Source organism: Onychomys torridus, chromosome 10, assembly GCF_903995425.1.
Source record: "Onychomys torridus chromosome 10, mOncTor1.1, whole genome shotgun sequence".
In the NCBI taxonomy this organism is placed as follows: Eukaryota; Metazoa; Chordata; class Mammalia; order Rodentia; family Cricetidae; genus Onychomys; species Onychomys torridus.
The window spans coordinates 44350507-44376070 of NC_050452.1; the positions used below are offsets into that span (position 1 = coordinate 44350507).

The following is a 25564-nucleotide window of genomic DNA, read 5'->3' on the forward strand; positions in this document are numbered from 1 at the left end:
CCTGGTCTACAGAGCCAGATCCAGGAAAGGCACAAAGCTATACAGAGAAAAACCCTGTCTCGAAAAACCAAAAAAAAAAAAAAGGGGGGGGGGGGGGGGTTGGGGATTTAGTTCAGTGGTAGAAGCACAAGGCCCTGGGTTCAGTCCTCAGCTCCAGAAAAAAAAAAAAAAAAAAAAAAAAAAAAAAAGAATTGCCTTGGTCATGGTGTTTATTCACAACAGTAGAACAAATGCTGAGACAAATCATAACAAAGTAATAAATTGTTAAAAGTTATATTTTACCAGCACATAAAAAAGTAACATTCAATAAGGGTGAAGTTGCTGATAATCCATGAGAGTGCCTGTCTGCAATCCCAACACGCCAGAGGTGGAGCCTGGAGGATTGAGAAGCCAGCCTGGGCTATACAGTAAGATCCAGGTTGGCCTCGGTTATATGGAGGAACCCTGCCTCAAACAAATAATACCAACATTTTTCCCCCGTTTTTTATTCTTTAGGTCTCCCAAACCTACCTCAACCTCCCAAGCACGGGGACCACATACATACCTAAGGAGATCTGCCTCCTCCCTGCCTCGTGTGTTACTGGTCTAGAAGTCTTGAGCTCAAGAAATCTTCTTGCCTCTGTCTCTTGAGTAGCTGCAACTACAGGCCAGTTAAAAGGCGGGTATTTCAATATTTACCTTAAATTGCTCAAACAGGGCTGACCTGAGTTTTGCTTGGCAACCCTTTCCTTTGGATGAAAGAGAAAGTTAAGCTCTGGGGGTATTTACAACTAAAAAAAAAAAAAAAAAAAAAATGAGGTCTCACACATTCACACGACTCACCCCGGTATTTGTAAATCAGTAGGACACCCCCCTCTCTTTTATTTCCTGGGTTCCACTGTCAGAAACCCTGCTGCGTGTTTTCAGCCTGTACCCAGAATGACGGGGAGGCCAGAAGCTTGAGAGCGTCCCCAATGCTAACTTCCGATTTTGCAGCTCGGCAAACTCAGAACGTTCAGGAGTCTAAGGTCGCAGGGTGCTTCCAGGGGCGAAGACACAAGAACCCGCAGTCCACGTTGCGCCCCGCGGTAAAAACTTTGCCTCGCCTTCGGGAGGGGAAACCGGCAGCGTCTCCGCGGAATTATTAACCATTTGTCAGCCAGCCCGCCCGCTCTCACCGCCCCACCGGACGAGCCTCGAACTCCGTGCGGGCCGCCAGCGGCCCCAGGCCGGCGCCGCCCTCCCGGGGTCCGCTTTCCCGCCACCGGGGCTCCTCCTCCGCGCGCCCGCTCGCCGGGCCGGCCTCCCGGAGGCGCCCGCGCGGGCCAGGTCTTGGCGCCAAACGGGTGGCGGCGCTGTCCGACCCCGCGCGCGGCCGCGCCGGGGCCCGAGGGAGGCGGGGGCTCGGCCGGCGGAAGAAGGGGCGGGAGCGAGGCGCGCGGTGCTCTCGCGTGCTCTCGCGCCGCTCGCGTGACGGGCCCTGGGCGTGCGCGAGGCCGGGGCTCGGGCTCCGCGGGGCACGGGCAGGCCGGGAGCGCGCCGCGGTGGCGAGAGGGCGTCGGGTGCGGGTGGGCGCGAGGTGCGGGCGGGCGGGCCGGCGGGCGGGCGGGCGAGCCGGCGCGGGTGAGCGAGCGGGCAGGCGGGCGGGCGGGCGGGCGGGCGCGGGGGGGCGCGCGAGCGGGCGTGCACCCGCGCGCGGGCTCTCGGCAAGGGAGTCGCGGCCGAGGCTGCGCTTCCTCAGCCCGACGGAGAGCGGCAGTGTCGCCCCGGCCGGCGCACGCTCGGCCCCGCGTCTCCCCCCGCGGCGGCTGCTCCTCGGCACCGCCAGCCCCAGCGCCGCTCCGGGGCGGGCGGGCGGCGGCGGCGGCGGCGGGACCCGCGGAGCCGCTTTGTGTGCAGGCCGACGAGGGGCGGCGGCGGCGGCGGAGGCAGCGGCGGCACAACCACCTGACAGAGAGGCCCGGCGCTCGCTGCACCGTCCGCCCGCATGAGGAGGAGGTAAAGCGGCGGCGGCCGGGCTCGCGCCCTCGGCGGCGGCGGCGGCGGTGGCGAGGGAGGGACGGAAGAAGGGGGGGAGACCGCAGCGGGGAGGGCGCGCGCCGAGGCCCGCCGGGGTTGTCCGGAGCGGCCGCTGCTCAGGCCTCGGCGGTGCCGGGGTGGCGCCGGGCGGCCGAGGGGCGGGAGACGCCGGCGGGCTCGGTTGCTGAAGTTACGGAACAAAATGCGAAGTGCGGAGCCGCGTCCTCCGCTTCCTGGCGCGGGGCTCGGGCCGCGGGCGGCTGGCGGGGGTGGCGGGCGCGCCGGGGAGGGGCGGCCGCGCGGCGGGGACGCCGGGGTGGGGTGGGGGGAGCCCGGGGCTCGGCGCGGCCGGGGCGTTCTGCTCCCCGGCGCCGGCGCCGCGCGTGGGTCCTCTTGGGTACCTAGTTTTGCGGCCTAAGCTGAACCCTCTAGGCCTCGCGTCTCCTTTCCCGAGGGGACCGGCCAGGCGGGGACCCGGCCGCTTCTCCTGGGCCGAGCTGGGGCCTTGGGGTCCTCACCGGTCCCCCGGGGCCACCAAACTTCCGACCTAGGTGCTCGGGGGTGCATTTCATTGTGAGGAGAGGGCTAGGAAACTCCGGGCGCTGTTGGGCACCTCCCGCGGCCGCGGCGGCTGCAGCCGAGAGCCCACGGGTGGTTCCGGGGCTGGAGCGGGTAGGGGCGGCGGACGCCCAGCGGGATCCGAGTCCCAGGGAAGGAGCGAGTGGCGAGGGGGTCCCCGGCTTCGGGGGAAGAAAGGGTTCTCCCCAGATTAGAGGTTTTTGAAATGAAAAAGAGGTTACAAAGTCGCCCCTTTCCCGCTGAACTTTGATTCTCTGACCGATAGAGGCCGGTAGAGGACTGTGAAAGAAAAGTTATCCCCCAGGATGGACTTCACGCAGCCGAAGCCTGCCGCTGCCCTCTGTGGCGTCGTGAGTGCGGACGGGAAGATCGCTTACCCTCCGGGAGTCAAGGAAATCACCGACAAGATCACCACCGACGAAATGATCAAACGTCTGAAGGTAAGAGTCTGGGTCGATGATCTGCACTCCGGGTAGCTTTCTGACTCGCGTGGTTTCGCTGGACGACTCAGCCTGGCCTTGGGAGTTTTTAAAGATAGTTTAAAGAAAGTATTGTTCCAAGTTGGAGACATCTTTAGTTCTGAAAGGACATAAGTATCGTGGGAAATTTGTGGTTATTTTCTATCCTGTTAGGCAAAACAACAACAAAACACCCAAGTTTAATTGCTTCCCTTCTCCTTGGGATCCATTTCATTTAGTGAATATTGTTTAAGTGGCTTGTACCCTTAATTGTAAGTAGTGGTTTGCCCTAGAAGGTTCCTGATTTTCATCAACTCCAAGTAAGACTGGTGTGAGCACAAGCAACCTTTTTCTTTAGTGGTTTTTGTTTTTTTGTTTTATGTGCATTGGTGTTTTTTACCAGCATATATGTCTGTGAGAGTGTTGGATCTTTGGAACTGGATTTACAGACCGTTGTGAGCTGCCATGTGGATGCTGGGAATTGAACCCCAGGTCCTCTGAAAAAAATCAGCCAGTGCTCTTAACCAGGGAGCCATCTCTGCAGCCCACAAGCAACCTTTCCTCCCCACCCCTCTAGTTTCTTACAATTTTCGAATATCTGGAAGCCTAACTATGTATACCGTGCGGCTAAACTTTAGAGAGGGTACAGATTTTTTGAAATTGGAGCTTAAAGTGAAATGATTTTAATGCCCAAGAAGTTTGAGAACTGTATTTTTGTTATTTCTGTGATGGGTGTAAATGTGGTAGTCCTTAACATCATTTTATGTTTCAATCTTGCATTGGTCAGTTTGGGGTTTTTTTTTGTTGTTGTTGTTGTTGTGAACGTTGATTGTGGTGGCACCCTTACCAAGTGAGGACAGTTTTTGTTGGGAGTCAGCTTCAAGCAGTGATTGTCACTTTGGGGCACTTTTGATTCACCAGGGGATGTTGTAGGCGTTTTGGATGTCAGAGTTGGGGCTTGTTTGGAATAGGGAGGTGCGGAGGGATCCGTCTTGCTAGGAAACCAGCAGTAGTTGAGGTGAAAGATGTTAAACTTTGGAAGTAGGGCCTTGACAGTGGAACTAGAGACAAATAATGGGTCAGGTGAGCTGTTAGAGAGAGGTCTCCTGTAGCCCTGCTGGTCTTCAACATCTTCCTGCCTCCACTCTCCAAATTCTGGAGTTATACCACATCCTGGTAAAACAGTGATTCTCAAACTGGGGGTTGCGACCCCCTTTGGGAGTCGAAACACCCTTTCACAGGGGGCTCATCAGATATTTACATTACAGTTATGAAGTAGCAACAAAAATAATTTTATGGTTGGCGTTACCACATGAGGAACTGTATTAAAGGGTTAGTTAGCATTAGAAAGGTTGAGGACCATTGTACTGAAAGATGCTTCAAAGTTAAATCAGACATGGTGGGAGGCTAGGCAGGAAACATTGTTGGCAACTTTTCTGCCTTGTGCAACTTTTTAAAAAAATGTGCATTGGTGTTTTCCTTCCTTTATGTCTGTGTGAACGTTTCAAATCCTCTGGAACTGAAGTTAGAAAATTTTGAGCTGCTGTGTGGGTGCTGGGAATTGAACTGGGGTTTTCTGGATGAGCAGCCAGTGCTTTTAACCCCTGGGCCATCTGTCCAGCCCCTTTGTGCCACTTATAAAATGTATTTTTAGGTCCTGAACTTAGAACTGAGTATAGTATCTAGTAAGGGTTGTGTGTTTAAAGTATTTCCATGGTTTAGTTTCCATTTGTTGCCTTTTTGAAAGAATCAGTACTTTAATTAAAACATCTTTCCTGTTTTCTTTCCATTCCTTTTTACTGGGGTGCCGAGGGTGCATGTGTAGGCAGTGCATATTAAACCCAGGCTCTGCTCTACCACTGAGCTACACCTCAGCCTAAAGCAGATAAATCTTTTTGTTGTTTTCAAGACAAGGTCTGATCTGAAACTTGCTCTGTAGAGATGAGGTGGTCTCAGACCTCCTCAGTTTCCTCAGCCTTTGAAGTGTCACCATGCTCCACTGCTTATATTTTTCGAGACAGGATTTCTCTGTGTAGTTTGGTGCCTGTCCTGGACCTCACTCCGTAGACCAGGCTGGCCTTGAACTCACAGAGATCCACCTGCCTCTACCTCCCAAGTGCTGGGATTAAAGGTGTGTGCCACCATTGCCTGGAAATCAACTAAAATCTTTATTTGAGAATGTATGTATTGTGTGTGTGTGTGTGTATGCCTACTTTTATATGTAGGTACATAGGTCTTTTTGTGTATGTTTGTGGAAGCAAGAGAACAATCTTGGGTATTATTACCCTCTGTCCTTTGAGAGAACACCTCTGATGTCCACCTGTGAGACAAGGTTTCTGGTTGGCTTGGAGTTCACTAATTAAGTTAGAGTTCACTGGCTGTCCAGTAAGCCTGGAGAATCCTCGTACTGAAATTACATTTGTTCTGGTCACGTGGAGCTTTTTATGCTGTGCTGGGATTGGAGCTCCAACTCAGGTCCTTATACTTGTAAGGAAAGCATTGGTCACTTAGTATTCCCTCCTCCCAATGAATCTCATTACGTGGTGTACTGATACTTCGTAAATGTTTCATAAGATTATATGCCCAGCAGTGGTGGCACAGGCCTTTAATCCCAGCACTCCCAGCACACAGGAGGCAGAAGCAGGTGGATCTCCGTGAGTTTGAGGCCAGCCTGGTCTACAGAGCAAGTTGCAGGACATCCAGGGCTACACAGTAAAATCCTCCTGTCTAGTAAAGTATATACGTATATGGTATTTTGAGTATGACTCTGAACAACTAAGAAAAATAAAGCTGTTCAGTAAAATTAGCGTTGTACCTGTATGTGTTTTTGTCCTGTGTATTTTCCCCCTCACCCCAATTTGTTTATTTTTTAGTGTTTTGAGACAGGGTCTCTCTATGTAGCCCCAGCTGTCCTGGAACTCATTATGTAGAACAAGCTGGCTTCCTCTGCCAGAGTACTGGGATTAAAGACACGTGCCACTAAGATTGGCGACTCACTCCAGGTTTGACCAGGTTCTTTTTTGTTTGTTTATTAAGACAGGCTTTCTCTGTGTAACAGCCCTGGCTTACCTGGAGCTTACTTTGTGTAGACCAGGCTGGCCTGGAACTCACAGAGATCCACCTGCCTCTGCTTCCCAAGTGCTGGGATTAAAGGTGTGTGCCATCACTGCCCGGCTTGAGACAGGGTAGTATGGTTTAGCTCAGGCTAGTCTTAGATTCACAGATCTTTCTTCCTTGGCCTCCTGATTGAATTGATTTGAATGTGCTGGGATGACAGGTATGTGCCACCAGTCCTAGCAATCATCTGGTTTTGATTAAGTGTTTAAATTAAGAATATGGAAATAAGTCTGCTGGTGGTGCTACATGCCTTAAATCTCAGCAATTCTGGAGGCAGAGGCAGGTAGATTTCTGAGATCAAGGACAGTCTGTCTGGTCTACCTAGCGAGTTCCAGGACAACCAGGGCTACAGAGAAACCCAGTCTCAAACAAAACAAAAATTGAAATAGTCAGGCATGGTGGTGTTCACATTTAATCCCAACACTCAAGGATTTCTGTAAGTTCCAGGCCAGCCTGGTCTACATGAGTTCTAGGCCAGCTAGGAGTATATATACAGTGTGACCCTGTCCTAAAAAATAAATAAAATTAGATAAAAGAATATTAAAACCTTGAATTGTTAGGGGTGACTGTCTTTTTTTTTCTTCCTGGAGCTGAGGACCGAACCCAAGTCCTTGCCCTTGCTAGGCAATCGCTCTACCACTGAGCTAAGTCCCCAACCCTGGGGTGACTGTCTTTAAAAAAAAAAAAGCAGGGTGTTGGTGGCACATGCCTTTAATCCCAGCACTCAGGAGGCAGAGGCAGGTGGATCTCTGTGAGTTCGAGGCCAGCCTGGTCTATAGAGTGAGATCCAGGAAAGGCACCAAAACTACACAGAGAAACCCTGTCTCAAAAAACCAAAAAACCAACAACAACAACAAAAAAAACCCGGGAATTTTGGGGCTGGCTAGATGATTCGTTAGGTAAGTGTGCTAACTCTGAAAGCTTGAGTGGACCCCTGGGACCCTATATGCTGGCAGGAGAATGGATTCCCACAAGCCCTCAGACCCCCCACATGGAAGCTATGGATACCCCCCCCCCCATGAAATAAAATGCAATGAAAATTTAAAAGCAGGAAGTTAGGAAATTGTCCACGTAAGGATGGATTAAATATTAGAAATATTACTGACTAAAAGGTCAAGGACAACATTGGCTTAGCTATCCTTTTTTTATGAATTCTTTTGCAAGTTAAAGTTGGCCTCTGTCTCTCAAATGCTAAGATTTGAAGGTGGTTGCCTTTCTTTTCTTTTTTTTCCTAGGCAATCTCTCTACCACTGAACCAAATCCTTAATCCTGGAGGGCATCTTTTTTTTGTTTGTTTTTTTATTAAAGACAAAATAATCACGTAGACCGCCTGGACTTGAACTTAAGATCTTAACTTGACATCTGAAATTCTCTCTCTCTCTCTCTCTCTCTCTCACACACACACACACACACACACACACACACACACACACACACACACACCCCATGCCTGAGGATTGAATTGAGTACTTCATGTATGCTAAACTGACTGATACCCTACCAGCTGACCCCATATCCTCAGTCTCTGTTCCTTTTTTCCCCTTCATGGTATCTGTTTTTGAGAGATATTTGAGACATATATATATATATATATATATATATATATATATATATATATATATCCATGCTACCCCCAAAATTCTGATCCTCTTATGTCCTAGGGGTTACAAATATGTACCACTGCATGAACTCCATAATTGAAGAAAAAAGTGTGTATCTGCATAGGTGCACTGTGCCTTGATGTGCATGTGGAGGTCAGAGGACAACTTGAAATAGTCGTCCCCCCCGGGTTTCTCTGTAGCTTTGCGCCTTTCCTGGATCTCACTCTATAGACCAGGCTGGCCTCGAACTCAGAGATCCATCTGCCTCTGCCTCCCGAGTGCTGGAATTAAAGGTGTGCGCCGCCACCGCCCAGCTGAAATAGTTCTCTTTTTCTACCCTTGGGTTCCAGGGGTTGAACTCAGATTGTCACACTTCGTTGCAAAGTACTTTCACTTACTACTAGCTTCGTAATTGTAAAGTTAGAAGGATCCTAAAAACATTCTGGAACCCCCTTTTAACAGACAACAAAAATTATGTCCGAAGCACTCATCAGGATCAGTTATAAAGCTGATTAGTGGCAGATCCAGGGCATTGGCATTTTATTTGTTTTGGTTCTGATGTAGTTTGTACCTAAGGCATTTTTACTAGATAGGACTAAAGATTTGTGACTAACAATTTAGTTACATTTAATATTATAAATTAGCTATTTAAATTTAAATGTGTGTGGGGGGAGCATTCCACAGCACATGTGTGGGAAGGTAGGACAATTTTGTATGGTTGTTTCTCCTTCCACCGTTATGTGTTCTGGGGATCAAACTGAGGTGGTCAGGTTCGGTCTTTCCTCCCTCAGCCATTTATTTCACCAGCCCAAGAGTTGATTTGAGAGGGAGAGGGTGGGCAGGTAGGCTGACTCATCTGGTCCCAAGCTTGCTGTGTAGCTGAGGATAGCCTTGAATTTCTCATTCTCCTTCCAAGGCATTATAAAGCAGGCACACCTCTTTGCTGGGTTTATGCTGGGCATTTATTTACTCAGGGCATCCTCAAGTTTGTATAGTAAAAAAAATTTTTTTTTGAGACATGGTCCCTGTACATAGCCCTGCCAGCCTCTGAAGTGCTGGAGTTGAAATAGTACACCATAATGCCTGGCCATAGTAAAATTTTAATTTCCGTTTTTGAGGACTATTTTATTTTGTTAGGTTCAGTTACACTTGGTTTTCTTTTGTTCCCCTTGAATATACTGGGTTCATTTCTGCTTTAGAGGTTGTTCACATTATATAGCTCAGGACATCCTTTGGCTGTGGGTGTCAGTTTTTACTAAGGGAAGTGTCTTAGATTTCTTTCTTATTGGGTAGTTGTTTCGTTTTGTTTTGTGGGGGGGTTGTTGTTTTGCTTTGTTTTTTGAGATAGGGTTTCTCTGCAGCCTTGGCTGTTCTGGAACTCACTTTGTAGACTTGGCTGGCCTCAAACTCAGAGATCTGCCTGCCTCTGCCTCCCTGTGCTAAGATTACAGGTGTGGGCCACTTCCTTCGGGCCCTACTTGAAGTTCTGTCAGTGTCCTGGACATTGGTTTCTTTGACTCATCTCTGTGCGAGCTTCATGAACACAGGTGCTAGATCAGATTGGTTCACTTTTGAGTGAGAGGTTTTTAATCCCTCCTACTCTTAATTTAAATTTTTAAGAAAATTGTATGCATGTGTTCACTTGCAGATGTCAGAATATTCTTGGGAGTCAGTTATTCCTTTTCACCTGTTGCGGCCAGGTCCCTTTCTGCTGTCCTGAGTATACCACGCTAGCTGGCCTGCAAGTTTTAAACAGTTCTGTTTATCCCCCATTCTGTAGTCAGAGTACTGGAAATATGTTGTTTAGGGGGGGGAAATTAAGATGTTAAAGGCCGGGCGGTGGTGGTGGCGGCGGCAAGTGCACACCTTTAATCCAGCACTCGGGAGGCAGAAGCAGGTGGATCTCTGTGAGTTTGAGACCAGCCTGAGCTACAGAGCGAGATCCAGGAAAGGTGCAAAGCTACACAGAGAAACCCTGTCTCGAAAAACCAAAAAAAAAAAAAAAAAAAAAAGATATTAAAGGTTAATTTTTCCTCCTCTACCTTAAATCTAATATAGTAGTATAAATATTTATAATTTCTTTTTTACTTCTTTTAATTTTGTTCATTTTTCCTTATCCTCCTTTGATTCTGGCCTTTTTAAAATTCTTTAATACTTAGTTTAAATCTTTTTTCCATGTACTGGGATTTGAACTCAGGGAGTTGCTCATGCTTGGCCAGTGTTCTATCACTGAGCTGCAGCCTCAGCCCTGACATAACCTTTTTTATCTTTAGATATATTTATTTTAGGAATATGAGTATTTTGCTTGCATGTATGTCTTTGTACCATGTGTGTGCTTTGTGGCCTCATAGGTCAAAAGAGGACATTGTATCCCCCGGAACTGGGGTAACAGATGGTTGTGGACTGCTGCCATGTTGGTGCTGAGAATTGAACACTGGTATTCTGGAAGAGGAGCCAGTGCTCTTAACTGCTGAGCTCAACCATAACCTTTTTAATGCATTCATGCAGTGGGTCTTAAGGTTCTTTTTTCTGGTTCTCTTATTTCTTCCTGCTTACACTTAGTTTAAAGTTTTATGGCAAGTATACTATTTCAGGGAGAGCTGAATAGAATAGTCCTTTGTTGCATTATATTGGGAAACACATATCATTTGTTCTTTTAGGTATGTTGCTTAATATTTGGTCAAATTTGGTCAGTTCTCTCCATTGTGAAGATAAGTTTCTTTTCCTTTGCAATTAGTAAGTAGTACTTTAAGAAATAACTTATTAGGATAACTTGTTTTCTAGCTGTCTTTCTTTGCTTTTCCGTTGCTGTGGTAAATGGCTGACCAAAAGCAACTTAGATGAGCAAAGGATTTATTTGGACTATGGTTCATCTAGGGAAGCCAAGGAAGGAATGAAGCAGAGACCCAAGTATGAACTCTGCTTACTGAGTTGCTCTCTATGGCTTGCTCAACTTTCATATACAACCCAGGACTACCTATGCAGAAATGGCACTAAGAAAATGCCCCTAGTGAGGCAGAGGCAGGCAAATCCAGTCTGCATAGCATTTTCCAGTTCAGCCAGAACTACACAGTGAGACCCTGTCTCAAAAAACAAGAAGTAAAAGCCCAGAAAAGAAAATGCCCCACAGATATTCCTATAAGCCAGTCTGATGGAGGTAGTGCCTCAGTTGACTCTCAGGTGACTGGTTTGTGTTAAGTCGGCAAAAACCTATCATGATTAACCATGTTTAGAAACATTTCATACTCTGTTTTCTGAGTGTGTTGGCCCTGGAACCTCCCCCCCCCCCCCCCAGGGTTTCTCTGTAGTTTTGGGGCCTGTCCTGGATCTCGCTCTGTCGACCAGGCTGGCTTTGAACTCGCAGAGATCCACCTCCCAAGTGCTGGGATTAAAGGCATGCGCCACCCAGCTGGTTCTGGTATCCTTTTAATATTAGTGTCCTTTTTTTTTCTTTTTTTGAGATAGAGTCTTGCTGTATAGCCCTAATTGGTACTGGAATTTACTGTGTGGACCAGACTGGCCTGGAGCTTACATTAATTCTCCTGATTCTGGGAGTTCTTGAGCCTCTGTGTTAATCTGAAGGAAGAACCTACCTTTTCAAACTGAGGATTGAATCAAGCAAGTGCTCTACTGCTACTGAGCTTCATTCCTCAGCTCCAGCCCTACTGTCCTTACGCTGGCCTCTACCTCCCCTTCGACTGGACACAGTCTGTATTGGCCACAGCTCCTTCAGGGGATGAAGTGGGAGGACAGGGCAGCACCGATGGAGTCCAGCCATGCTTCATTGAGTTGGTGTTGGTGATGGAAATGGTTGAAGGGCTTGCTGTCCAAGTCCACTCTGCTTCCCGTCACCTCCAGCAGCAGGCTGATGATGTCCTAAAGGTAGAGGATCTTCACCATCTCTGGCTTCTCCATGGGTGCTGCCTCCTTGACCTTGCTCTGTTGCCAAATAGTGAGCACAGCATCCACTGCAGACCTCTGTTGAGAGGTTGCCTCTGGCAGATGCTGTACAGTGGCGGCAGCTGCCTGCAGGCCACGCCCAGCAGCTGGTCAGGTCCATGTCATAGTAGGTGAACTCGAGGAAGCCCACTGCTGCTGCTCCACTTCCTCCATCTTGCCAGGTGCTCAGGAAAGAATGGATCACCTATCCCTGTGCAGTTGTCTTTAGGAGTGAGCCCTTTACTTGTCTAAGGTGTTACTCTAGTGTACTTCCTGGCCCAGATTTGGATAGCTCTTTTATTCCAGTGGCCCTATTTCCAGTTTTAGTAGAAGGTAGCATTTATAAATAAAAATCTAGGCTTTGTATTTGCTCATAGGATATAATTTCTTTAAGTTTTTTCAATATACAGAGCTAGGAAATAAACCTAGGTTTATTTAGTCAGTAAGTCAAATGCCTGTTTTGATTCCTCCAGTTGAAACTCACCGCATAAGCTCCCTCTATTTCATATTTAGGATTTTTTCTTTTTATAAAGTGGACCAGATTTCTATAACATCGATAAACAAACATTCATGCTATCCTAATGTAAACACAAAGGTAAGTTTACATCTTTATTATCAGTTTCATTTATGTGCCTCACACCTTTAATCCCAGCACTTGGGATGCAGAGAGAGGCAGGCGGATCCCTGTGAGTTTGAGGCCAGCCTGGGCTACAGAGTGAGATCCAGGAAAGGCACAAAGCTACACAGAGAAACCCTGTCTCGAAAAACGAAGGGAGAAAAAAAAAAAGGAAAAGATTTCCCTGCAGTTTGTTTTGCTTTATTATTACTGTGTATGTGTCTGTGGTGTATGTGCATAGGCACACAAGTGCTATGTATGGCATGTGTCAGAAGACAACTTTGTGGATTGGTTCTCTTTGAGCTTTATGTGATTTCCTGACGTGGAACACAGGTTGTGGGGGTTTCATGGCAAGTACCCTTACTCACAGAGGCATCTAGGCTGGCTCTGCAGTTTTATTTGCCGCATCAAAGGACGTGTAAAGTACCATGTTGTTAGTTAAGTGAAATTGAAACTTTTTAGCAGCTTTCTGATGTGTGTCCCTCCAAAGTTATTTAGAATATGTCCTCTTGAAGAACATTCGTAAATATCTTTAAAGAAAATAGTAAAAATTAGGCAGTAATGAAATTCCTTTTAGACCTGTGTAGAGTTACTGTTGACCATTTTGTCTGTTCAGTTTTCATTACAATTTCTTCATTTTTTTGTTCTATGTCCCACCGTTACTGTCTCAGTTCTGTACATTTTTCTTATGGTTTACTTTTTTAGTAGACTATTATTTTAGAGTAGTTTTAGGTTCACAGCAAAATTAACTGGAAGGGACAGAGTTCCCAGCTCACCCCTCATCACAGTCTACCCTACTGCAATACCTGTGTTCAAAGTAGCACATCCTTATCACTAAGTTCATATTCCTATTTTTTGGCGTATTTATTTTTCCTTGGCCTCATTTATATTTACTCATGTGTTTACTCCTTTAAACTAGCTTTTTAAGTTGATTTGATTTGATGGTTTGTGTGTCAGAAGACATCTCATGGCAGTTTGTTTCTTTTTCTGCTGTGTTGGTTCTATACATTGAACTCAGTCTTGGTGGCAAAGCCACTTACCCACAGAACCAACTTTTACTAGCATTTTATTTGATTTGTAAGTTTAACGATTGGAAACAGTCTGGTTATCCAGCCTTGAACTTTTTTAGGTTCTTGCCTCAATACTGGGATTACAGTTAAGACCCATCATGCCCTTCCTGTATATTCCTCTCTCCCTCCCTTTTTTAGACAGCTCATACTGCCTAGGCTGGCCTCCAACTGATTATCCAGGATGAACTTGACCTGCTGATCTGATCCTCCTGTCTCCACCTCCCAAGTTCTAGGATCATAGGCATATGCTGCTGTTCTACTTTTGTGTGTATGTTTGTATTGGCTGTTTTTGATACTGTTTGTTTAAACTTTATATACATTGGTGTTTTGTCTGCATGTGTGTCTATGTGAGAGTATCAGATCCCCTGGAACTGGATGGAGTTACAGTTGTGAGCTGCCACGTGGGTGCTGGGAATTGAACCTAGGTCCTCTGGAAGAGCAGTCTGTGCTCTTAGCTGCTCAGCCATCTCTCCAGCTCCTATTTATTTTTATCTGCTTAACACAGACTAGAGTTATCTGGGAAGAGGAACCTAATTTGGGAAAATGCCTCTCCATCAGATTGCCTGTAGGCAAGTCTGTGGGTATTTTTTTGATTAATGATTGATGTGGGGAGGCCTAGCCTGCTAGGGGTGAGTCCACATCTAGGCAGGTAGTCCTGGGTAGTAAGCAGGCTGAGTAAGCCATGGAGAGCAAGCCGGTAGCTCCCTTGTGGTCTCTGCTTCAGTTTCTGCCTCCAGGCTCTTACCTTGTTCTTGCCCTGACTTTCCTTGATGATAGACTGTAAAATGTAAGATGAAATAAACCCTTTCATCCGCAAGATGCTTTTGGTGTTTACCATTAGTCATAGAAACCTGTGGCTGTAAGTGTTGTATGGTGGTATGCGTATACCTGTATGTTCATATGTGTAGATCTGTATATAGAGGCCAGGAGTCAGTGTTGGGTGTCTTTCTCTATCACCCCTCCCTCCCTCCCTCCCTCTCTCTCCTTTCCTGTGAGACACGATTTCTCACTGAACATGGAAGTCACCAACTAGCAAGGTTGCCAGGTTAGTGACACTCCTCTAGCCCATCTTAGTCTTCCAATCTCTGCGATTATAGGTGTGGACTGCCATGCCCACCTTTTTTTTTTTTGGGGGGGGGGTGTCTATGTGTCTGTGTGTGTCTGTGTCTGTTTGAACATATGCACATGTATGTGAGTGCCCATAGAGGCTAGAAGAGAGATTTGGATCCTCTGGAGCTAGAGTTACAGGTTGTTTGAGCTGCATGATAAGGGTACTGGGAACCAAACTTGATCCTGGAGGAACAGCAAGTGCACTTCTGAATCATCTGTCCAGACCCCCAGCTGTTTTTGTTGTTAATGTGGATGCTGAGGATCTGAACTCCAGTCTTCATGCTCACACATCAAGCTGCCTATGAGCCATTTCCATTCTCTTCCTTTCTAAGATTTGTTTGTTTGTTATGTACACAGTGTTCTGTCTGCTTGTGTCCTTGCAGGCCAGAAGAGGGCGCCAGATCTCATTACAAGTGGTTGTGAGCCACCATGTGGGTGCTGGGAATTGAACTCAGGACCTCTGGAAGAGCAGCCAGTGCCCTTAACCTCTGAGCCATCTCTCCAGCCCCCCCCCCCCACTTTATTTCTTAACATGAGAAATCCTGAACACTCCACACTTACATGTTGTTTATACTATCTTTGAATCTAAGTGGGGTTTATCACCCAGTTTTAAAAGTTACATTTATTTATTGCGTGTGCGTGCATGCGTGCGTGCACATGTGGAAGCCAAAGGACAAGTTGAAGGAGTCAGTTCTCTCTCTCTACTGAATAGGAGTCCAGGGATTGAACTCAAATGGAGTCAGTTATCTTTTTCTGCCTAGTATGAGTGCAGGAATTGAACTCAGATGGTCAGACCTGACAGCAAAGTGTCTTACCTACTGAATCATCTTATTAGCCCTAAAGTGAGCATTTAAGTACCAAAATGAGCATTTACTCATTTTAAATGAATATTAGAGGATTTTTATTTTTAAAAGATTAAAATTTTTATTTATGCCGGGCAGTGGTGGCGCACGCCTGTAATCCCAGCACCCAGGAGGCAGAACCAGAACCAGGTGGATCTCTGTAAGTTCGAGGCCAGCCTGGTCTCCAAAGCGAGTTCCAGGAAAAACCAAAAAAAAAAAAAAAAAAATTATTTATGTGCATGCGTGTTTTACCTGGATGTGAGTGAATATGTATACTATATGTGTGTCTCGTGTCTACAAAAGCTAGAAGGAGGTATCAAATCTCCTAGAACTGGAGTTACTGATGGTTTGAGTGACCAGGGTTCTGGGAACCAAACCCAGATTAGGAAGTGTATGTAACTGGTGAGCCGCCACCCCCCCCCCCCAAGTGCTTTAAATACTCATGATAAACAGCATGCTGTAAACTAGATTGGTTGTTGTCGAGTTTTTGAGTTCTTAAATAGCACCTGGTGCTTGTGTGCAGGTGTGTCATTGATTGTGTGTGATGTTCACATGTGTACAAGTGCCTTCAGAGGCCAGAAGTGTTTGATCCCCCTGGAGCTGGAGTTATATACAGGTGGTGTGAGCCACATGCATTTTGGCAACTGAACTTGGGGCCTCTACCGGATTAGTACATGCTTTTGACCATGAACCATCTCTTCAGCCCTCCTTTGTTTTAGATTTGGTTTTTCAAGACAGGGTTTCTCTGTGTAGCTTTGCGGCTTTCCTGGAACTCACTCTGTAGGCCAGGCTGGTCTAGAACTCACAGAGATCCGCCTGGCTCTGCCTCCCGAGTGCTGGGATTACAGGCGTGCACCACCATCGCCCGGCTTGTTTTAGATTTTTATGTTACTTGTATCAGTGTTTTGTCTGCATGTATGTATATGTACCATATTCACGCAGTGCCTGTGGTCAAAAGAAGGCATTGTATTCCCTGGGACTGGAGTTACAGGTAATATGAAGCCATCTCTCCAACTCCTCCACCCTAAGTGATGTTTGTTTTTTTTTGAGACAGGGTTCCTCTGTGTAGTTCAGTCTGTCCTGGAACTCTGTAGACCAGGCTGGCCTCAAACTCACTGAGGTCCGCCTCCCTCTGCCTCCCTCCCTGAGTGTTGTGTTTAAAGGCCTGAGCCACCACTGCTGGGTTGGTGATCTTGATACAAAGAAAATACTTGAGAGTTCTAGAAATATACTGTATAATTGTAGACATATACTTTCTTGATGTAATTTTGTATCTTTTTGGTATGTGTCAAAAGGTGAAAGGTGGTGGTATTTTATTATTTTAATGGCTATATAGCCCAGGATGGCCCAGAACTCACAATTAAGTACAGTTTTACTAGTGATTTTAAAAAATGTTACTTAATAAAAGTAGGTTATTTACTTGTGAAGGCAGATGTTATGGGTTTCCAAATGTTTTTCATGCTCTCCTGTTCTTCTCATTTAAACTGATGCTACAAAACAGCACCTTAGCATCTAGAAGGAAGGTGAAGTGGAGGTTCCTACACATTCTGCTGAAGGAGCTTGACTTTCTGTTTTATTTGACACAGGGTCTGATTGTGTAGTGCAGACTGGCTTTAAGCAGTCCTCCTGCCTTAGCCTGCTAATACATGACTAGTGTTGGGGTTGTCAGTCTCAGTCTGTAAAGCGGCGAGGGTCAGTAAAGCTGACACTGATGTGTCCTTCCAGAAGTCATCCTTACTTACATAGTAGATGTGATCCCAGTTGGACTTCTAAGTCATCAACAATAACATCTAGATGGCTTTATTTTTTTTCATTTCATGTTTTCATTCATTTTCTACTTTATTTTTTGTGTGTATGCATTTATGTGCACATGGCAGCAGGGATTGTGAAAGCTTGTATGCAAACATGAGTGGAGGCCAGAGGTCACTGTTAGTATTACTGTCCTCATTCTGTCTCTACTTCTTTCTTGAGACGGGTCTTTCACTGAACTTGAGACTCACCTTTTTGGCTTGATCGGCTGGATGGCAAGGCCGTGAGGTATTCTTGTGTCTACCAGTTCCCACCTTTCCTTCCTGGGATGATAGGTATGAGTCATGAGTCACCACACCCCAACTTTTACTTGGGCACTGATGATCTGAACTTAGATTGTCATGCTTGTACAGTAAGCACTTGACCAACTGAGCCATCTCTCCAGGTCCTGTCCCCCCACATCACCCCACCCCACTTTTTTTTTTTTTTTTTTTTTTAAAGTAATAGGCGCTGGAACTTGCTGGACTCTACTCTGAGATCATTGCTTCTGCGTCCTAAGTGTCGGGGATCAAAGGCACTTACCACCACACCTAGCATCACTGATGAACTTTTATTTAAATTTATTTAATGTAAATAGGTGTTTTGTTTGCATGCATGTCTGTACATCATGTGTGTGCCTGGTGTCTGCAGAGGGCATTGGGTCCCCTGTAACTGAAGTTATAGATAGTTATGAACCCTAGTGTGTCTGCAGGGAGTCAGACTCAGGTCCTCTGGAAGAGCAGCAAGCGCTCTTCACCGAGTCATCTCTCCAGCCCCTATGAACTTTTTACTATGTGTTATACAGTAGCTCTTGAGAGTGTTGCTTACTGTAGGGTAATCATAGAAACTGAGAGTAAATAGAATGTCTACAGGCCATTTTCCAGTGCCATAGTAGCTACCCGAGTGCACTGTTTTTTATCTTACAAATGGATTAGAATTAAAAACAAAATATCTCACTTGACCACTTAGGATTTTCTAAGTGTGTCTAGATCATCTGATCTCCGAAGCTACAATCTCTTGCTCCTCTTCCAGAGCCACCTGGTGTTCTTACAGTACTAGGATCACTCAGCTGAGCCCTTACTGTGAAATCTTCCTCAGCTGGTTCATCTGCTTCAACAGCTCAGAGTGGTTGGGTGACGATCTGAATCTCAGTGTGTGGAACTAGTGTGTATTCTGTGGTAGATATGTTCTTCTCACAAAAACCAAAGCCATAAATGAGCTGACCAAGTGTGAAGGTGGAAGCAGAACAATTACAGTCTTAGTAGACTAGTGGAAGGGTACTCTGATTTCTACCCTTCAGTGCCAGAAGTAGCAGTTGTCACTAGTGCAGAGAGCATCCATTCCATTTTAAAAATAGAACTGACTTACTGTGTCATGAGGTCACACAGCTGACACTGTAACTATGAACCGTTCTGCTGGACTTGTTTCTCCAGTGGTTACTGGTATAGGTGCAGAGATCACAGGCTTTTAAGACTTTGCGTGCCTCACCAATTAAAGTCTAGCCTGGTGGATTTTAACATTTAGAAACTCCCTTTTGGTTTTTTTTTTTTTTTTTTTTTTAAGGATCTTGCCATACATTAGAAGATGACCTTGAGCTCATGATCCTCCTGCCTCAAGTGTTTGGATTACAGATAAATGTTATGCTTAGCAACACAGGGTTTTCATAGTAAAATTTGTATAAAGATAAGCTACAAGTTTTTTGTCCTTACCTCTGCTGCCACTTACTGTGATCTTGTAAAACACATCTCAATTCGAGGTATGAAAATAGGAGCCTTAGAATTGATGGAGTATGGACATTTTTGTCTGCTAATAGTAGAATTGGCACTTTGTTCTATTATGTCTAAATAACCAGTTTTACATAATTATGTTTCTGTCTTTGTCTTTGTTTTACAGTCACAGAAGAATAAGTAACATATATTTAATTTAGGTTACCTGTTCATGAAAAGCATGAATTCATAGCTGGTATCTTGATTAAACCCAAAATACAACTTGTGTCCTTCTGTGCTGTAAGGAAGAGGTTAGTTTTGGAGGTTGGAGTAGAATGAGTAAATATGCATTGCACAGTGCCCTGGTTGGCATGGTGTCTTTAACCAGTGGGAACGATCCGGTGCCGAAGGTTAATGAAGTCCGGGTGGTGATATGGGATTGTTAGGTCGTGATTGAAATGACTGTTTAGCTCCACATCATTGGTCAGTAAGGCAAGAGTGACTGCGTAGTCTGATTGGAGGTTTAGAATCCATATTGAAGGCAACAAATGGTTTTGCTAAGGACAGACAGAAGAGTTCATAGGTAGACTTGTTCTTGAAAGGAAATTGTGCAGCTAAGAATGCTGGAGGTAAGACGTTTTTGAAATGTGAGTTCCAGATTCTACTAAGGTCTGATGGAACTGAACACCGGGGAGGTAAATTAACAAGGGCTCCTTTCAGTAATTACGCTGAGACCACATGTGTGAATTTGGTCTTTCTGTGAAGTTATGAAAGCCAGTTAACTGGAGATCTGAATTCTTAGTTTAGGAGCTCTGGATTTAGAAATTTTTTGAGGATTTGTATTCCTGGATTCAACAATAGAAGATGTAAATAAAATTCTCTTTCCTGGAGTTCATTTTTTTTATTCAGTTTCTCTCTCCTTTTCACATTAAGGGTTATATAATGTTTACACATAACCTACTATTTATTATTTGTGCCTGAGGTTTTTTTGTTTTGTTTTGTTTTGGTTTTTCGAGACAGGGTTTCTCTGTAGCTTTGGGGGCTGTCCTGGAACTCACTTTGTAGACCAGGCTGGCCTCAAACTCACAGAGATCCACCTGCCTCTGCCTCCTGAGTTTGCAGGTGGGATTACAGGTGTGTGCCACCACCGCCCGGCCAGTGTTTTTATAGTTTTTATTGTAGAAATCTTTCCACTTCACTAGGTTTATTTGTAGGATTAAAAATACATTTTTTTTTTACATTAATTTTTTTTTTCTCTCAAGAGACAGGGTTTCTCTGCAGCCCTGGCTGTTCTGGAACTCACTCTGTAGAACATCAGACTCACAGAGGTCTACTTGCCTCTGCCTCCCAAGTGCTGGGATTTAAGTAATGCGCCACCACCGCCCTGCCTTTTTACAATCATTTTTTAAAAAGTGTGTGCTCATGGAGGGCAGAGGACAACTCATGGGAGTCTGTTCTTCCCTTTTCTTGCATAGATCCCAGGGATTAAACTCGGGTCCCCAGCTTGGCAGCACATGCTCTCACACACTGAACGTCCCTCACTGAGGGAAGTCAGGACATGAACTCAAGCAGAAGCGAAGGCTGAAATCACAGAGGAGTGCTGCTCACTGGTTTGCTCTCTCTCTGGCTTGCTCAGTTAGTTATTCTATGGTTCAGTCCTCCTGCCTAGGAATGGGCACAGTGGGCTGGGCCTCCTTCATCAGTTCACACCTAAGAAAACCCCGCATAGGCTAATCTAATGGAACAAATTCTTCAATCCTTTAACAGGTAACTCAAGTTACTGTCAAGTTAACAAAAACACCTAGTTAGTGCAACACCCCTCGTACTTTTTAGTTACAGTCTTTGCAGGCTACATTAACTTTAGAAAATTCTTTGCCACTGGTCTGGTTAGGTTCTCACTGGCTCCTGAGGTCTACTATCTTGTTCAGGGAAGGTGGGGGTGGTAGGCAGTAGATGTCTAGGTTGATGGGTGTCCTGAGTACATCAGAGTGGTCGAAGCAAACAGCGCTGAGCTTTGCACTGGAGCAGGTCTGAGGGAAGCAGACCCTCAGTTTGCTGGTCTGGTGTTTCCAGATATTGTCCCTCTGTAAGCCATCCCGTGAAGGGAAGAAGCTGCAGTCATCTAGATTCACTAGGCTTGGCCTTAAGGGTCTCAGTCCTGCCTTGCAGCAGGCTGTACTTGGTAGTGAGGTAGTGCCAGAGACTAGACAATATTTTGGACATGCATGGCTCAAAGCTCAGAGTCTCCATATTAGTCCATGGGTGGTTGGTCTTGTCTCACTCCTTGACACAAAGAGTAGGATCACCAGCAGTCTAAGCTGAGCTCTGCTGTTCCAACTTCTCAGTGGGTTCACAACTACTGCTTATGTTTCTCCCCTAGCTATACATTGTGACCTGGTGTCCTTAGGCTCTCTGACTTGTCTCTAGAGTTCCAGAATAGCTCAGTCCTCAAAAACAGAAACAAGTTCCCCTCTGTTGGTGGTGCCAAGCTGATACATTCTGAGTAGAGGAGGGTAGCAGGAAGTTGATTCTTTTCCAGTGCTATCAGCCATTGCAGGAGGAGTCACTGTCCACAGTCCTGGCCGGCACTGGGTTTAAGGCTTCTGAAAGCTGTGGGTCTCTCTGGTAGTCAAGACTGTCAGTTTTTTGTCACCAGAGCTGCAAATCTGAGCTCTTTTTTGGTACAGAATTGGAGTAGTAAATGACAGACTGCTTCCTTAGATTTCTTAGATGTCTTTCTGTTTTCCCAAGCTTTTGAACTGGAGTCACTTCCTTGTTGATTCCAGTCTATGCCTTGGAATACAGTTTCTCATGTTTGATCTTGCTGCTTTTCACTCAGAGTCCCACAAATGAATCATCTGCACCCTCATAGCTCTTGAGTATTTTTTCATCATCAAAAAGCATTAGATTTTGTGAAATACTTTTTCTGAATATTTTCATGATGTATGTTTGTTTTGAGACAGGGTTTCTCTGTGTAACAGTCTTGGCTGTCCTGGAACTTGCTTTGTAGACCAGGCTGGTCTCAAACTCACAGAGATCCAACTGCTTCTGCCTTCCCAGTGCTGGGATCAAAGGTGTGTGCTACCACCTCCCAGCTGCATGATTTTGTTTTATATTGTAGTAATTTATATGTTGCTTGCTGTTTCAGATATTAAACCAACCTTGCATTCCTGCTATAAATTGTACGTGGTCATAATAAATAATTTGTGTGTGTGTGTGTGTGTATGAATTATATAATTTAGAATACACACACACACACACACACACACACACACACACACACGTCTCTCTCTGTATTCTATTCTAGTTTGCGTTCTGTTGGTGTGGTAGGGGAGAGTAGATTTTTTGGCTTATATGCCCATGGTTGAGGGAGGCCCAGGCAGGTAGTAATTCAAGCAGAGCAAGAGCAGAGGGCACAGAAAGGTGCTGCTTGGCTGTCCTGCTCTTCACGGTTGATGGGTTTTTTTGAGCAGAGTGCTGGGATTAAAGGTGTGTGCCACCACTGTCCCCTATACTAATTTTCTCATGATATCCTTATTGTGTTTAAAATCTAATCTACCCTCATATGGAAGAGTTTCAGTAGTAATACTCAGCAGTAAGGGAACCTGGTCGTTTTCTTGTTGCACAGGTTTTTCATTACTATTGGTTCACATTTTCTGTTTTTCTTGTTAATTTCAGTAGTTTGTGACTAATTAGGAACTTATGTAACTTGTTGGTATTTTATAATGTTTTATTTTTGTACAGTCAGAAATATCTTTCATTTGAATCTGAATTTAGTTGCTTCTTTTTGGTTAATTTCACTTGAGTTCTTCATTTTGTTGAGTTTTTAAAAAAAACTGGCTGCTAAGTTTCCCTTTTACTGCTGTCTGTGGACTTGAACCTGGTGTGGGAGAGGTTTGCTTCTGTTTCCTTCCCTGGTGGTCGCCTTTTTATCCTGCTTCTAGGGAATTTCCCTGTGTTGATGCTCCCCTGGCTCTCAGAGCTTACAACAGAATTAATTCCATCTGTCTTTTTCTACATAGACCTACTTGTCTACTAGAATCTTAATTTTTCCTTCTAATTCTTTTTTTGTTTTTTGTTTGTTTTGTTTTGTTTTTTGAGCTGAGGACTGAACCCAGGGCCTTGCACTTGCTAGGCAGGCGCTCTACCACTGAGCTAAATCCCCAACCCCCTTCTTCTAATTCTTAATCTGTTTAATAATAAAAGAAATTAAGAGAAAGAAACCAACTAATGTTTTCATTTCATGTATGAGCAAAAAGACTAAGGATGAGACAGTTAGAAGACTCTCAGAAAGCTAGCAGACTCTCAGCACCTGGGAGACAGGTAGGAGATCTTTGAGTCTGAGGCAGCACGGGCTGTACATAGTGAGTCCCAGGCCAGCCTGTCTCTTTTTTTTTTTCTTTCTTTCTTTTTTTTTATGGAGCTGAGGATTGAACCCAGGGCCTTGCGCTTGCTAGGCAAGCGCTCTACCACTGAGCTAAATCCCCAATCCCAGCCTGTCTCAAACAGAAGGGTTGGGGATGGAGGGAGGGAAACTAGCAAGCCGGCAAGTGTTTTCCTTCCTTGTTCTTGCTTTAGCTCCACCTTGACATCCCTGACACTGGGCTGTGACCTGGAAATGTAAGCCAAATAAAAAACAAACCCCATCTCCCCCAAATTGGTTTGGTCAATGTTCATCACAGCAGGGGGAAACAAACAAATACTCACAGGATCACTTGCAAGGAGATGTTCAAAGCCCTCATTGTAGTCTGCCCTAGATTAAAGGGCTTTGTTCGTTTATAACAGCCTTGCTGTCTAGCTGGGAATTCTCTTCAAAGATCACAGATCAATTTAATAACTTGTTCTGAGACCAGGCTGGCCTCAAACTCATAGACCCGCCTGCCTCTGCCTCCCAAGTGCAGGGTTAAAGGTGTACAACACCACCACCACCCTGCTCTTGCTGCCCTTTGAATACTATTTTTATTGGCATACAGTAATTCCATTTTTTTCTCTTTTTATATCTTTGTCTTTTCTTTTTCTTTTCCAGTATTTCTGTGGTCATCTTTGTGTGAATATTCTATTAGAAATATTGAAGCTGCTTTAGGGTTCACTCCTAGGTGGAATTGTTAGGTCACAGGACATGCAGATATATTTAATTGAAAACACCAAAGTGGGTTCTCTGAATTATAGTCCAGTCAGCAGCAAAGTCCGAATTTTCTTTGGCCTAACAAAATCTCCCTGAGTGAATTGACAAAAAGTTCTTGTAGTTTACATTTTGCCTGAGTTCATGCTGGTCTTGAACTCATGATTCTCTTCTGCCTTAGCTTCTCAAGTATGCGGACTTCTAATGTGTACCATCACTCCTCCTGGCTTCTAAGACCAGGCTTATTGGGCTGGAGAGATGGCTCAGTGGTTAAGAGCACTGGCTGCTCTTCCAGAGGTCCTGAGTTCAAATCCCAGCAACCACATGATGGCTCACAACCATCTATAATGAGATCTGGTGCCCTCTTCTAGCTTGCAGTCATACATGCTGTATACTAAATAAATAAATATTTAAAAAAAAAAAAGAGAGAGAGAGAGAGAGAGAGACTAGGCTTATTAAGGTATACCGGAAATACAATCAATGGAACATTTTGATACTGTTTGGTCTTTGTCCTTGTTTCTGGGAGATTGAAACAAACTATAATATTTCTCAGTGAGGCAGCTTTTGAACAGTATGGGGAAAGGCCAAGCACATGGTACAAGGGCTGGAACTTTTAACCTCCTGACCTGCCAGGGGGACCAGGGAGGCTAGAGATGAAATAAGAATCTCACTGGTTCAGAGGGACCCTGACAAAGCTGGACATGAAGGTTAAAGACACTTCCTGTTGCTGAGCACACTGCTGTGCTAGAGAAGAGTGTCTAGGTTCCCCAGGAACACAGGAGCTCTGCCTCTTTAAATCTTACTCTATACCAAGACCTGGCCTTCATGTCCTTCAGCTTGACTGTTTCTGAGTTCCATCCTTTAAGATAAAACTGTAATGATTCCTATTCATTTGTCTAGCAAATTTTTGAACCTGAAAGAGTTGTAGGAAACCCTACATTTGTAACTGGTTTTTCAGAAGTACTGTGTTTCCCACAAGACTTGTGGCTGGTGTGTGAAGTGTGACAGAGGGGGGAGTCTGGTGAAATTTACCTTTTTTTGGTTTTTTTGAGACAGGGTTTCTCTGTAGCTTTGGAACCTGTCCTGAACTAGCTCTTGTAGACCAGGCTGGCCTTGAACTCACAGAGATCTGCCTGCCTCTGCCTCCCAAGTGCTGGGATTACAGGCGCACGCCACCACCGCCTGGCTGTTTTTTTTTTTTTTTTTAAGATTTATTTATTTATTATGTACACAGCATGTATGACTGCAGGCCAGAAGAGGGCACCAGATCTCATTACAGCTACCATGTGGTTGCTGGGAATTGAACTCAGGACCTCTGGAAGAGCAGTCAGTGCTCTTAACCTCTGATCCATCTCTCCAGCCCCTGTTTTTTTGTTTTTTAAAGACAAGGTTTTACTGTGTAGCTTTAGAGCCTGTCCTGGATCTCATTCTGTAGACCAGGCTGGCCTCGAACTCTCAGAGATCCACCTGCCTCTGTCTCCCAAGTGCTGGGATTAAAGGCGTGTGCCACCACCGCCCACCTGAAATTTACCTTGTAAAAGTATATTTATTCATGCATTTTATGTATGAGTTGTCTTTCTTCATGCACATCAAAGAGGGAATCGGATCCCATTACAGA

The 25564-nt window shown here is 45.2% G+C and overlaps 1 protein-coding gene across 4 annotated transcripts in view; it reads left to right on the forward strand.

The window, feature by feature from the left end:
* Positions 1-1639: 1639 nt before the first annotated feature.
* The window catches only part of Pds5a (PDS5 cohesin associated factor A), a 114375-nt gene continuing 90450 nt past the window's right edge, over positions 1640-25564 (forward strand). For 2 of the 4 annotated variants that reach the window (XM_036200407.1, XM_036200411.1), the window contains exons 1-2: positions 1640-1977; positions 2843-3017. In XM_036200407.1, the coding sequence (XP_036056300.1) occupies positions 2883-3017 (135 nt within the window). In that variant the 5' untranslated portion in view covers positions 1640-1977; positions 2843-2882. Of the gene's footprint in view, positions 1978-2078; positions 2208-2842; positions 3018-25564 lie in introns of those variants that run through there. The other 2 variants (XM_036200410.1, XM_036200409.1) reach the window with 2 other exon arrangements.